This window comes from Phragmites australis, chromosome 8, assembly GCF_958298935.1.
Source record: "Phragmites australis chromosome 8, lpPhrAust1.1, whole genome shotgun sequence".
NCBI lineage: Eukaryota > Viridiplantae > Streptophyta > Magnoliopsida > Poales > Poaceae > Phragmites > Phragmites australis.
The window spans coordinates 21,524,524-21,539,622 of NC_084928.1; the positions used below are offsets into that span (position 1 = coordinate 21,524,524).

A 15,099-nucleotide genomic window follows, 5' to 3' on the forward strand; every position below is an offset into this window, starting at 1 on the left:
TAATATAGGATATGAATTACGATGTATTAATGAAGGTGTATTTCGGAGTTGGTATCGTTGGACGACTCTTCAACAGAATGGCCTACCAACGATGATGCGAAGGAGGAGCAAGAAGCAGTGGCCCGTCAATGCACCCAAGAGGAGGAGGACGAGACGGTGGCCCGTTAGTGTGCTGCAGAGGAGGCCGAATGCTCAAACCATACTAGCGTTCAGGACTCAGACTTCGATATCTTTGACACGCCGGCAAGACTAAAGCTTAGACGATGCTGCAATCGATTAGGCGTGGTCAGGTCCTTCGCTCCACCACCATCGCCCCCCCCCCCCCCCCCCGGTGTTCTCGCACGTACACATGCCATCAGCCGTCCATGCAGAGACGCGGTGCTCATCATGGGAGAGGTAGAGGGATATAGGACTGGCTCAACTCGATCGACTTTTCGGGGGGGGGGGGTAACCTGTGAGAATAATTACTATGTATTAATGAAGGTGCCTTTATTATTGATTTACATTACATATGTCTCATTGTATGCATGTACTAAGTGGGAGAGAGATGGAGAGATTGAGGAGAGAGAGGGAGGACAGAGAGGACAGAGAGGGAGGACAAGGCCGGAGTAGAAGGGGGAGGCACAACACTGCCGACTGAAGCTTTTAGCCGGTAGTGATGCTTTGAGAATCACTGCTAGCTGAAACCACTAGCCGACAGTGATACCTAGGGAATCAATCGGCCGAATCCTTCAGCCAACAGTGATAACCTCTTTCACTGTCGGTCTACGGAGATAGCAGTGATAGTCCCCGACTATCACTGTTCGTTACCACTATCATCTCCAAAACCAGCAGTGAAGGGAGTTTTGGAACCGGCAGTGATATTCCTAGGCTTCAGTATGCTTTGCGAACTTATCAGCTAGCTTGAAGAGTTCTTTGATCATCTGGATCTTTTGAGTAGCCAGCTTCCCGACCTGATCCCTGTTCTTGACGCCTCTCTTGAAGGTGATGATGACTGACCCATCAGAGATGTCTGGGATCGAATTACGTCTGTCACTGAACCTCTGAATAAAATCCTGAAGAGATTCGTCCTTACCTCGGTTCAGTTGATGGAGATCGTCTTCCGTTCCCAGGCGTTCGAACATACCCTAGAAGTTGGCGATGAACTGAGCCTTTAGCTTGGCCCATGATCGGATCGAGTTGGAGGGTAGGTTCAGCAACCAGGACCTTGCTGTTCCATCGAGGGTAGTTAGCAGGTAATTGGACATTACCTTGTTGTTGCCACCAGCTGCTCAAATAATAGTAGTATAAATATGTAACCACTAGTTAGGGCTGATCTTCTCGTCGTATTGTGGATCGGGCCCCCTTTGAACTTCTTGACTCATCGTATTAACCGGAGCTTGGGTGTGAATGCTTCGTAGCCTCCATTGAAGTCTTCAGAAGGAGATAGGGGAGAACTGTCACGCATGTTCCTTCGAATAGAGGAGTCACATCAACCGTTCTGCCATGAAGATCTACGGTCATTATAATGATGATCGTCTTCACGGCATTCCTCGCGGTGGTTGTCAATCACTTCCCATAAGTCATGCCTATCATGAGGGTTGCGGTTCCTCAAGTCTTCCTAGTCTCTGAGCTCGTGGATGGGGGCAGTTACAGTTAGACCTGCAGGGCTACGCTCAAGCTCAGCCACCCGAGCTTCCCCTTTGCGATTCCTCAACCAAGGGATGTCTGCATTCGTGGCTCCTCAAACCTGCACCTTACTAACTGGGGTGCCTAGAGTCATTAGAGTTATTTGCTCGAGCAGCCAGAATCTAAGTCTTCAACTAATTGACCATTGGGGTTAAAGAATTTGTCAGATCCAATTCAGGAAAGGATCTTAGAATCAAATGAGCACCCTCAATGTTGGCTTCCGAAGTACTAAAGACACCGCTGCCAAAGCTCGGCTGCAGTCGAGCCAATGTCACCTCGTGATTACTGTTCTGAGGGAGCTCGTTCTTCGATGTTAGAGCTGTTGTTGATGGAGGCGTCACCTGATCGAGAGGCATCCCTATAACAAGCTATCATTGAATATCAGGGTTTACCTGATTATCTGTATTCCATCGATGATGAGTGGTATCAGGGGCATGTCAGGTTCCAACCATTGACGTCCCTAGTGGTAATCCTCCGGTGACGCCAGTACCTTGGGAAATAGCTGCCACTGCCAGATCCTCAGAGATTCCTACACCATTGTTTACCACAACGTCCGGATCTTCCATGTTCTGCTCAACGAGTGTGCCATCGGCTCCAGCGATGAACACGAATCGATCTGTTCAGCTGCTCTTGTCATTAATGGAGCTGTCATCGTCACTCTCATGACTTTCACTGTTGCTGTCAGTGTCCATGAACTGAAGAACGATAGGCTCCTTTGAATCCCAATCGAGGTGTCCCACCTCACAGTATGTGTCCAATGGGCTACTAGTACCCTACGTCCTGTATGGATGATATTGTATATGAAGTATCTTGAGTACAAGCAATATGGCTAGACCTATAACAATGGAGGGGATTGGATCTAGACTAATCTAGGGTTGAAGTCTTCGAGTATCTCTGATTGCTAGGGTCTTGGAGTTGCTTGCATCGAGTTGCGTATGCCCCCTTCTAGGGTCAGGGTCCCCGCCTTATAAAGGGGTCCTGGCACTGCCTTAGTTCCGGTCGTAGTCAATAGAGAGTACTTCATCTTGTCGGCTAAGGAAAAGTAGCCGAATCCAGCCCAGATACTAGTCGTACTCGAATTAGATAACCTGATCGAGACCTTTCGAGTTTATGTCTTCATGTTCTCCAACAGTATCGGGTTCCGTAGATTCAAGTTTTTAATATCTGTAGTTGTTAAGCAGGCGTACGATGTACCTTATCTGTATATGGTGTACTCCTTATACGTATATACCCTATAGTTAGACATTCGACATAGTTAAAATGGATAGGTTTTGGTTCAAGCCTATCAAGTACCTCTGCTAAAAAGTAGTATATAAAACAGTATTAGGGCTCATTGACATCAATTAGAAAATAAATTAAACTAGTGGGAATTGTTGTCCATTTAAGAGTTTTTCCATTTAATTTCTATTTGTGAGAAAATGCAAAAGAATATAAAAGAAAATGGAAAAAGAAAAAAAAATGGAGTAGACCGAACTAGGCCGATTCAAGGCCAAGCAGGCCAGCCCAGCCCACTCCCGGGTCCTCTTGACCCCACCACCTATATAGCCGAAGGGAGAGAGGGGGTCAATCCTCTCTCCCGTTAGGGTGGACATGTGGACGGAACGAAGGCACAACTGCCAGTCCCATCCTAACTGGGGGCTCTTGCGCATGCGGTGGCCTTAGGTGGCGGCACAGCTCTTCCATCCTCTTATTTGAGGGAGTTTGGCTCCTCTCTCCTACGGATCTCACCCCAATGCACTGCCTCTCCTGATCTCTCTCTCCCTCTCTCTCTCTCTCTCTCTCTCTCTCTCTCTCTCTCTCTCTCTCTCTCTCTCTCGTCTTTGGCGATGCCCCGACCTCCCCGCCCACTCCTTCAGCTTCGCGTGCGATTGCTAGTGAAGGCCCTCGATGGCTCATGCCCACGCGCGTGACCCAGACGAAACCGTAGGCAGTGGCGGTTGCTCGGTGCACAGCTCTGGTGCTCTATGGTGGCACGTGTCCTCCTCATCAGCCTCGTGCACTCGTGCTAGTGGTCGGCTTCTTGGTCGAGCAGTTGATCATGCTCGATGTCATTGGTGTTGACCTGCTACTGCTCCTCCTCTTTGTTGGCCTCTGGTTCTTGACTAGTAGTTGTTGTGGTGTTGGTCTGGGCTTGTGTGCTCTGACCGGCTTTGTTTTGGTGGTGTTATGGTGTTAGTGCCGCCGATGATCCCGACAGCATGTTGGTGTTGTTCCAGCATATGTGTGGTATGGTTTGGCGTTGTTGTGGTGGTGTCCACCTTGGCCTGGTGCTTGGATTTCTTGCTTTGCGGTGTACGTCTTTTTCTTGGGCTACTGTTGAGGTGGATCCCCTACAATGGTAGTAGTGGCTCTAGTATCTCTGTTGACCTTCCGCCAGCTCTACAATTGGTTTTCTGGGACAAGATGATCTGGATTCACTTAAGACTATCTTTGTTACTTATATTGTGAATATGTTATTCATAGTGAATTAGGTGTGATTGCATGATAATGGGCCGACTTTGCTAGGTCGATGATGATAGTGACGTAGTGAGACATAGTGTGACAATACCTAGGGTTTTAGTGTAGCTTTATTTAGCTATGTTCAGTTATCTGCTTTGATCTCCTATTTAGCATATTACACTTTCTAGGGTTTGCGCATAAATTACGGTTTAATTGTAACTTTCATACTTTTGATACCTTGGTAATAGGTAATTATCTTTGGCAATGAATTGAGAGACTAAAACCCTAATTTGGTATGATGGACTATCACACTAGTCTAGGATCCATGATCGCCAATTAAGTGGTTGGAAGGCTGCCTTAAGAAAAAACCTTGATGAACATGGATATTGTAAGACCCCAAACCCGGGATCTCCTGTACCTCCTGGATCAAGTAGCTGATACGTACAGTATAATAGTAGTAGTATCAAAGTCAAACTTCGTGCATAAGTATTGTGGTTTAGAGTACAAAAGGTTTATGAACCATACCGTATATTACAAACCTAGCCGAGAGGCCAACAAAACACAGAGGAAAGCAAAAGCCTAAGCCACAAACAGCTTAGCGTGCGAACGTGACTTCCAAGACTACTCTTCATCCCTACCTTCATCTCCAGCGAAGTCAGCATCGGCTTCCTCATCTGAATGATAGCAAGAGTGAGTATGGAAGGTACTCAATAAGCCCTATACTACTTCAAGGTATCGATGGATGCATAAAGATGTAATTCAAGGGTGAGGCTTTACGATTTAGTTTTAAGCATGAAGCAGTTTATATAGGTATTCAATTGTATCATCTATGATTGGCTTTAAAATAGTTTAAGTAGTTCAAAACCAGACAACAAGCTATATCGGGGTTTTTTGGTCCTGGGAGGGGCTACACCTCACTCCGCAGTCTCTATCATTACATCCGGTGTACCTCTAGTACCACACATCTCTGGCAGATTGAGCCAGGAACCTCATCATATGGACATCTAGTCCACACACTCACTCATCAAGACACACGCACCCAAAGTCAAAGTTTACCCACATGAACAGTAACTAGTTAGGCCGAAAGGGGCTTAGATTGGGCCGAGTCTGGGCTAGGCTGAGCTTGGGCTACACAGTACTAGCCCACTCGGGTTGGGTTTGCCGGTTTTAATGGGCAGCCCACTAGGGCACGGTCTTTGGGCGGCTGGGCTAGCCTAACAGGCCGGCCGCTTCTAGGCCGAGCCAACTTACTCGGCCAGGCCGAGCAATGCGCTGACGGCGGCCCAGCCACCCTCGCAGATGGGTGCGCGGGCATGCGACGCAGCTAAGCGGCGAAGGGGGGGGATGACGGACGACGACAAGGAATCCACAATGACGCGCACTAGGAAGCTCGTCGGAGACGCACTCCCGCCGGAGTTCTTCGACGGGAACTCTACGCCAGTGACCTAGGCACTACGGGGAACACTTCTAGGGACTCATCAATGGCCGGTGGTGGATGAAGCAGCGCCACACGGCGGCTGAAGAGGGTGGCGGCGGCAGAGAAAGCTCGAACAGCACCTCCCCACTACAATGAGCTTCCTCCCTGCAAAGAAAAGGGGCCAAGGGTACCCTGGACATCATGGCACGAAGGCTGGCCTCACACGTAATGCATACGCACGCCAGTGAAGAGCGATTGCCCGATAGCGGACACAAGAGCACGGCGACTCATGGCTACGTGCTAAGAGGGAGAGCCCAGGCAACTACATGCTACCTAGGCAGATGCGCGAGGGGACTGGGAAGCTCACCGAGCGTAAGAACAGCGACGGGCGGGGCGGCGGCCGGTGACTCGTTGCAGAGGCGGTCACAGCGCTGCTCGGCTACTAGCTTGGGCGGGCTCCCGTTAGGCTTTCGGCGAATGAACGGTGGCAAGGGTCTGAGGCTCCTCAGCAGCACATGGTCGGTGGATCAACGGCGGTGAGCTGTCGTGGCGTACAATGGCGGTGGCGGTGGCAGTGGAATGGGAAAAGGGGGAGAAAGGGAGGTCGGGGTTGCGCTATTTATAGCGGGGGAGGGAGTTGTAGAATGGTGGTGCGCGCGTGTGACGTCGGCGGTGTCATCGGGCCGCGCAATAGTGAAGTGGCAGGGCGGCGCCCACCACGTTTCTTGTGGAGTGGGCGCTCTGTGCTGTCCACGCGCGAGCAGGGTGCGAAAGTGGCGTTGTGACATGATATGGGCGCGCGAGCATGGGCAGCAGAGAGAGAGTGAGAGAGAAGAGAGAGCGGAGATCGCGGCGGGGTGTCGTGGTGATTTTTCTCGGGAGGCGGCCATCGCGGTGGCGCGGGACAACGTAGCACGACATCGCGCTGGAGGGAGGAAGGAGAAGGCGTGGGCGAGCGGCTGATGCATGTACGGTGTAGATAGCGCGCGGGCGGTAGGCCGGCGCGCGCGAGAGCGGGCCGTGAACGCGGAAGCTGGGCCGCGCGAGGCTGCGGCGGCCTGCACGCACTGGGAAGGGGGAAAGGAGGCCGTGACGACTGGCTTGGCCATGCGAGAGGGAGAAAGATCCGACCCGGGGAAGAAAAGAAAAAAGGAAAAGGAAATTGGTTTTGGAATTAAATTCAAATGAGATATTTGAATTTGAATTTGACTTTGGATTTGGATCATTTCAAATAAATATATTTGAATTATGATTTGAACTTGAATCTTGAGCTTCCTAAGATGATTTTAATCAAGAAATTTGAATTTGAATTGGATTTGAGCCGAATAGAACCTAAAAGTAGATTTGAATTTGAGAGATATTCAAATTCAAATATTCACATAAAGAACCATAAAGATCTCAAACCAAAGCATATGAACCAATTTAAAGCAGGAATTAATTCAAAAATTGTCTCGGTGCTATTGGAATACTTAGCCCAAATAATATATTCGAATATATACATACGAGTATATATACTTCAAATATATATTTCTTGGTTTTATATTAGTTTAAATAATTAAAAAAATTAATTTGGAGTGAAATTTATAATAAATTTACATGCTAAAACTCAGGATGTTACAGATATGAACTTAGTATGTGTTAATTGCTATATTGAACATAGATATGAACTTAAGTAGTTTAATTGTTTTAATTAAAATTTAAGAAATGTTCATTTCTATGTATGTCCTGTGTATTATAGAAATTATCGTTTGCGAATGCTAGTTATACTCGAAATTAATTTCTTATTTTGTAGTAAAAGCTCATTTACTCTCTGCCGAATAACTAAACATCTACATAACAGTTACAAGCCAGTTCCAGGTCCAATCATGGTCATATATCGATTGTTTTCAAACTTCCAACACCTTTTTATTTGGACAACATCCAATCATGGTCATATATTTGGACAAAAAGAAGAAAATTCAATACGGCGGATCGCTTGTCCCGGCGGGTTGTGATATCCGAACTCGGAAGCCTAAGTTTTTGCCAGTACTATTATGAAACTGCAGTATTATACTGTGGCATTTCCAAGTTTAAAAGCTGCAGTTTTCGAAAGCCTTAACATCTTGAATTACATTGCTTGACCTTGAAATATCATGGTATTATAAATTCCTTCGGAATAGCTCCAAATGTATGAAAAACAGGCAACACTATGGGAGATTTTCAGTACCTATCGGCAAATGTCGATGCAGGATATTTCTCATGGATCCCAGAAACTGCTTCAAAGCAACAAATAAGCCGAAAAAAGGCCAAAAATTTCTAACATAGAATCCTGAATTTTAAAGAAATTATAGTAAATGTCATCTCGTAGGATCATACGAAATGCCAATGTTCCAAACACGACCAGTTTGTAACGGTTGCTGACTATATAGACGAAATGCCGGTTTGAGGTTATGAATAGAACTTGTAGAATAACTTGACAACATTAGTAGGAAACAAAATTTTCCCATGTTCAACCAAAAAACCATAGCAGTAGAAGATTATAGATCGTTAGTACTAAATCGCAGTGCAACGACAGAAGAGTTAAAGCAAACCGATCCAACATCGCACGTGTCGATATAGAGAAAGTAGCTTCGTCTACTTCTCACCAAGTCGATCAGCGTCTCAACGATATCCACACGTCCTAAGTTAGAACGTTGTGTGCTAGTGAGCTAGCACCATGCACGCTACTAGGATTTTTAGGACATCAAGTTGAGAGGTGAGACTAGAATTTGGAGCAGCTGAACCGTACACACCCTCATCCATCCCTGTATATAGAGCCGACTAATGAGTTTCTACATTGGTAGCTCATTAAGACTAATCTCTCATGGATCACAATTCAATCAAACCGACTAACGGATCCAATCCGTATATGTTACTCCAACCAATTAAGTGTGTGACTGTTAGGTTCATGTATAAACGACCACGACTCGAAAACCCTTTTTTCAAACTGAAATCAATAGCTATACCTAGCAAGACATATTGACTACCAAATATAAATATCATATCGCTGAACCTTGACATACATCTTCATCGATCTTTTCGCCTCATAATATCGATCAAGCTCAAGACGAGACACGTGATGTCATTGTAGTAACTCATCCATTCACTTAATCTTGTAATAGATTATTAAACTCATGATTAACTCTTTAATCATATTGGTATAATCATGCATTTTCTAATCAAACCATATTAAAAACTCAGAGATCTCTCATTATATAGGACACAACAATTTCATCTTAATTACTCACACTCTACAACATGTTTCATAGCAAACTGAAAAAACTATATTTATAACTACCTAGTTACAAGTAACGTTTGACAACTAAGCAGGCCATTACACATTATGAGAATTGATGACGATCTCTAGTCTTAAGATCCTACAAATACAATATTTAATATTACAATTAATAGCACATCATATAACAATCATAACAGTATTTTAAAACACCATATTCTCCAACATATATCCATATTATTAATTCAATACCTATATATCTATGATCCGTGCAACATGATCATTAATTAATATCAGTGATGATCTATAAATCATTATCTTACATAATGATATGATACCGAGAATCATTTAAAATAACACCATAATACATACAAAGTACTTCACAAACTAGTCACATACTCACCTATCAATATAAATGATAGTTATCCATAGAACAAAATAACACATTATTCAATCTCCACGATTGTCTGAAGTGCATATCACCAACATCAAGATTGAAGCTACCTCTGTACTGCACATATTTACATTCACTAAAAAATCTCAAAACACTGTATTTACTACAACTAGACGACCTGACTAATTTTATAAAGTAATAAATACAATATTCAATCGGAGCTTCTAACTTTCAATATCTAATGAACTTGTAAGGATGAATCATCTAGAGACAACCCGTGAGTTGGAGACATTAGTGTTCAAGAATGAGCTCAGTTGGCTCCACAACGAAATTTTGGAACCATACAGCCGCACACTAACTGATTTTCTCGATCCTTCTCTGACGAACTCCAGCTCCCTCGATACACCATGCTCAGCATAGCTGGGTTCTTCAAGAAACGGCAGGTTGATTGAACCCTCGGACTCGAGGTTCTTCAGCCACCCACGGAGTAAGTAGTTTATTACCTGATTAAAGGGGAAAAAAATTACGGATCACTACATCAACTACCAGAATCAAGGAAATGATTCTAAGCAGTTTTTAGGAGATCACTTAGTAAAATACATTCTCCTAAAATAGGAACATTTGGAATTCAAACATGGAAGCATGAAGAAATGTTGAAAGGAATCTTGAAGTAACTCTGCACTCTCATCAACTCATTTGCCAGTTAGCCACTACTGTTTTTTCCGATGAAAAATTGTGGGGGATTTCCCCACAGCAGTTAGCCAGTACTAGTAAAACAATGTTGATCATAGGCTCATAGTCAACATTCAGAAAAGTACAGAAGCACACGTTATGTGCATACATGCACATTTCTCACAAACATAATATACAAATGCATCTGTCATGAAGCATGGCTATGCTCTAGGGCATCTCCAACACTCCAAGTAGGTCATCACTTCGGCGTTGCCACATCAGATTTAAACTGAATTGAAGGGGGGAGCAAGAAACACAGAGAGGAGAGGAGCTTGGAAGGCCGAGCCATCTCTTGAGGAGAGGAGAGGAGTTACTTTTGCTCAAACAGAAGGCCTGGAGAAACGACTTTTGTACCATTGGCGAAGTTAGCAAACTAAGACATTGTTTCCAGTTTATGCATTTTGTGGCAAAAGGGTCCAAAAAGGGAGCTATTTGTAAAATTTTGTGATGTGGAGGTGTGGATTCAATTGTTGAAGATGACGGGCTTCAGCGGATCTATGTGTCTGTGTTGTCTCTACAAGATGTGGAGTTTGTGTTGTCTCTACAAGATGTGGAGTTTTTTAGTGGCTACACTTAGAGATGGCCACTACAGAGATATACAAGATATTATGGTAACAAAAAGGAATAGTGGATACAAGTAGTAGGATAGGGCGGATCACTCTCTAATCCCGGGCTTCTCCCATAGACTCGAGGCTCTGATTGATGCCAATGGAAAATCGCCCTTTACTCGCTGGGCTTCTCCCGCCAAGAGGCTCTGATTGATAACAAGGGCAGATTGCCCTCTGATTGATGCTAAGGGCAGATCGCCCTCTACTCGCTAGGCTTCTCCTGCCAAGAGGCTCTGATTGATGCCAAGGGCAGATCGGCCTCTACTCGCTAGGCTTCTCCCGCCAAGAAGATGCTCCGATCTAACCATCTGTGCAAAAACCCTTTGTTGAATTCTTCTTACTTGATTCCCCTCTGACAAAGGCTAGGTTACCTTTATATGAGAGGGGCCATCTAGCTAACTTAGGAAACTAGGGAAGTGACAATCACATAGGATTCTCTAACCTTACATAACACTAACCAACTAGATAACTTGCCTAAACTAAACTTTTTCCATAACATAGATAACTTGCCTAAACTAACTTAAATCTTTACATAACACTTTCCATAACATTACATTGCTCATCAAAGATAGCTCGTCCTTGAGCTATGGTGGTGGCCATGGCTGGCGTCCTTGGTGGCTTGGAGCAAAAACAGTTGGAGCGATTTTTTTGGCTTTCTAGGCGGAAGACAAAGGAACGGAGAACGGTGATAGTTGCAGCGGTGGCAAACACAAGAGAACAGCGATGATAGATTGATGGGCGCCGGCGGAAACCGATAGAGAGCGATGGTTCGCAAGAAGGAAATGTCTCTAATACCAAATATTATGGTAACGAGAGGAACAGTGGATACAAGGGTAAGATATGGCAGATCTCCCTCTAATCCCGGGCTTCTCCTGTAGACTTGAGGCGTTGATGGATGCCAAGGACAGATCGCCGTCTAATCGCAGGGCTTCTCCCGCTGAGAAGAGGCTCTGATCTAACCATCTGGCCAAAAGCTTTTTGCTAGCCATGTTACAATAACACGGAAGTATTTCTTCTTAGTTGATCTTTGGATAACCACATATCAACTTAATACAGAGTTGAGATTGTTTTATTACACTTTTTTTTCCTCTACTACTTTTCCTCCTTGTGCATGGTAAGGGTAAGGGTTCTAGTTTATTTGAGTAGTACAAAAGCGAAGTCTTTCCCCATTTGCAAGGAAAAACCAAGACTTCTTTAAGATTATCAATCAGACACGGGTCATTATGGCATTAGCTCCAAAAATGGCTGCCATTTTGTAGAGACCAATTTAAATTTTCTTCAGGCAACATGTTGCTCAATGGTTTTGTGCAAACTTTGTTACATTAAAATAAAAAATTCTTAGCGTAGTCAGATTTACTAGATTCTAACAAAAAATCCTAGCAGATTTCCCCCTAGATTTCCCCCTAGCAATAGCATTACTTTTGGGCAATTAAGATCAACAATTTCGCTACAATGAGAAAACATTTCTTCCAACTTTCACAGGACTTTTTAACTTTGTTGTGTGCTCTCCAACAATAATATATGGTCTTCCATGCCTATGCTCTTCTATTAACTATCTGTAATATGGTCTGGAGACTTATCTTGCAAATCTCCTACTAATGTAGTAAATGTCATAGTCGATAGGGTTAGTATGATGCACCCAGCAGGAGATTGCACTGGACATAACCTTACAATATGCCTGTCCAACAGTTATTTGTACAAAACGTATGTCTCATTGCCCTTGATTTGTATTGTTTATCGACTTATGAAGAACTACTTGTTAAATAAAAGTATGTCCAAAATCCATTATGAGCAATCAAATGGAATATAACATAACGAAAGCCAAAAGGAGAGCTGTAAAACAAAGTGCGATGTATACCTCAGGGACCTCATCATGAGGACAGTGACCAGCAGGGCTGATTTCATAATAAGGTGCTTCAGGCACCTGCTGTTTGACTTTGATACCCCAAATAGGTCTAACCCAAGGATCTTCTCTCCCATACATAAGAGATATGGGAATGCCTTGGCTTTGGCACCTGCAAATGATGAGTGTTATAATGGCAAATCATATTGACGAGCGATGTTTCAATTGATCATTTGGATTATCCAATTCACCTAGAGAGTGCCTCTTGGAAGGATATCTGACCCCTCGGAGCAAACATAATGGAGGCAAATGATGCAGCAGCTGCTGGGTGTTGTGTTGTCTCTATAATACGAGAGAATACATTGTCCACATTTGTTGAGTGATCAGCATATACTTGCTTGAGTATATCCTGGATACTGCTCGGGTCACTTATCTTCTGCCATCTACATTACAAAGGAAATTAATGGAACTCCATTTAGTATATAGAATCGAATGTATGGATAATTTACATAACTTTAAATGACATGTGACAGTATATATTTTGCTTGTACATGTCCATCTATTTCTAAAATTTCAATAATGCAGGAGAAATAAGTTAACTAAACTGCTATGGTAATATTCTTCTCACAGGTAAAATCTGCACATACAATACGTTGCACAAAATACATGCATCTCATAAAACTTCCACAAATTCAATATAGAGAGGTAAAACATCACAAATTTATTTAACATCAGGGAGAAATCTATGATTATTTAGTAAGCAAATATGTTCTCCATAACCTAATAAGTAACACTTACACTGTTTCAGTAAGTTTCCTCACAAATGATGGAAGAGGAAAAGTCCCAGCCCAAGGGAAAATTTTTGACAACCGAGGAGATGTAGCAGGGTTAGGAAGGAATCCCCAAAATGGTGTTGCATTAAGCAACGTGACACCTTTTACAAGATGTGGATTTGATGCAGCAAAATAAAGAGCAACGAAACCTCCAAGAGAGTTCCCCACAATATAAACTGGTTCACGGATAACCTGGAAAAATGTTATAAACTTAACTTAAGAAACACAGTGTATAAGTCCCATGGTGAAAATATATGTTATGAGTGAGCAGGCCTTTAATAGCTACTTTATAGTACAAAAACAGATGGCTAAGCCATCTATCTATGTACAAGGTCAAACCTTCCATAACACACAATGTTGATCAGAAACAACAGATGAAATAAGACAATTACTCCATTTCCAGTTGTAAAATATGCATGGCTATGATGTTTATCAATGTCAATTTTGAGCATTTTCTCAGTACCAAAACAAAAAATTCAAGAAGTACCTCTTCAATGAAATGCTGAACTTGTTTATGCCACAAATCTATAGAGTACACCAACTCCTCTGCCCAAGGCTGTGAATCTTGTCCAAACCCCCAGAACACCTCATTGCTCTGTTCATCTTCTATGCTACTAGGAGCAGGGTCCTCACACGGCAACGACATGCCCTGCCCTAGGAAATCCATTGTCCACACCTTATGGTCGCGTCCGAGATCCCTCAGTTGCTTCTCATAATGGAATGTCCCGACTCCAAACCCCGGCAGAAAGAGCACGGCGGGTGCTTTACTATTCTCCGTGCCGGACTTCTCATAGTACACTGTCAGCTTTGGCTTCCATTCCCAGAACCCAGTACTGATTGGAGAGCTATCTGGCCCTTCCGGGAGGCCATGAATCATTACCTTCTCAACCTCCCCGGCCTTCTGGGAAGGAATGCCCTGGAGGGCTGCATCCACATCACTCACAGAGAACCCTTGACTGGCACGAACATTGCCAGAATCACCTGGAATTGATGCTCCTCTTGTGGTTCCAACACAAAGAACTGCACTCCTCCTTGGCCGGTGAGGCTTGCCATGCCCCAGACCAAGGCCACTGCCCCGAAGCCTCCAGGCACTTCTAGGTGTTTGATGTAATGCCAAGCAGGAGTGGCTGCAAGAGACCACCTCCATGATCGCTATGGTGGCTGACTGACTCACACTGATTCTGCAAACAAGAGAACCAGACAACTTCACGGAGCTGAACAGGAATCAATAAATCACAATTTATATGGCAATTTGATCCGGGGAACTAAATCTTTCCGTCTTATATAGAGATATTCACTAGAAATTAAGCTGTAAGACAGCTAATTTGGCGATAAATTGAGTTCTTGTTTAAGGAGGGATTGAATTCTTACTGATTCCGCTGATGAAATGGCGGATTAAACTTGGCCAGATCGGTACAGATGGCAGTGAGTTGCGAGAAAAAGCGACCAAGAAACAACCAACTACCAGGTCAAGAGAGGAAGCATACCAGCAGATCCACACCCGCCGGCTGCTTGTCGCGCAGCTGCGTAGGATTCCTCACAGAAATTCTAGCCCAGTTCTTGAGACGGCGATCTTAGAAGGAGAGGACCCGAGCAATGGGAACGTATGTGACTCGGTTATAAGACAGGCGAGAGTGAGATGGCTAGCGCACAGACTAGGGAGTCACGAGTTCGATGCGTGCACGCCATCTGCGTGGAACGGAGGAGTGGAGGAGGCGAGTTCAGTGTGCACGGTGCTGTCGCGTGGACGTGGTGCACCGCGAACCAGATCGGACAACGGGCACGTGTTGGAAACAGGGAGTTGGGGTGGCAGTGTGGCGCCGTCTGCTGCGGTTGGCCTGCACTGCTCCATGTCCACGTACGTGCGTCCTGGTCTGGCCTGGTTGGAGATGCTTGGAAGCAAATGCGTAGA

General features: G+C 44.4%; 1 protein-coding gene across 2 annotated transcripts; it reads right to left on the reverse strand.

The window, feature by feature from the left end:
- Positions 1-9,185: 9,185 nt before the first annotated feature.
- Positions 9,186-14,843, reverse strand: LOC133926780 (pheophytinase, chloroplastic). Of its 2 annotated transcripts, none has more exons than XM_062372859.1 (6): positions 14,559-14,843; positions 13,675-14,368; positions 13,153-13,379; positions 12,606-12,797; positions 12,370-12,526; positions 9,186-9,674 (listed from the first exon to the last, which is right to left on the reverse strand). In XM_062372859.1, exons 2-6 carry the CDS (start codon positions 14,332-14,334, stop codon positions 9,432-9,434), a joined length of 1,479 nt encoding a protein of 492 aa, XP_062228843.1. In that variant the 5' UTR covers positions 14,335-14,368; positions 14,559-14,843; the 3' UTR covers positions 9,186-9,431. The 2 variants fall into 2 exon arrangements, with proteins under 2 accessions (XP_062228843.1, XP_062228842.1); XM_062372858.1 differs by having other exon boundaries at positions 14,675-14,842.
- Positions 14,844-15,099: the final 256 nt, after the last annotated feature.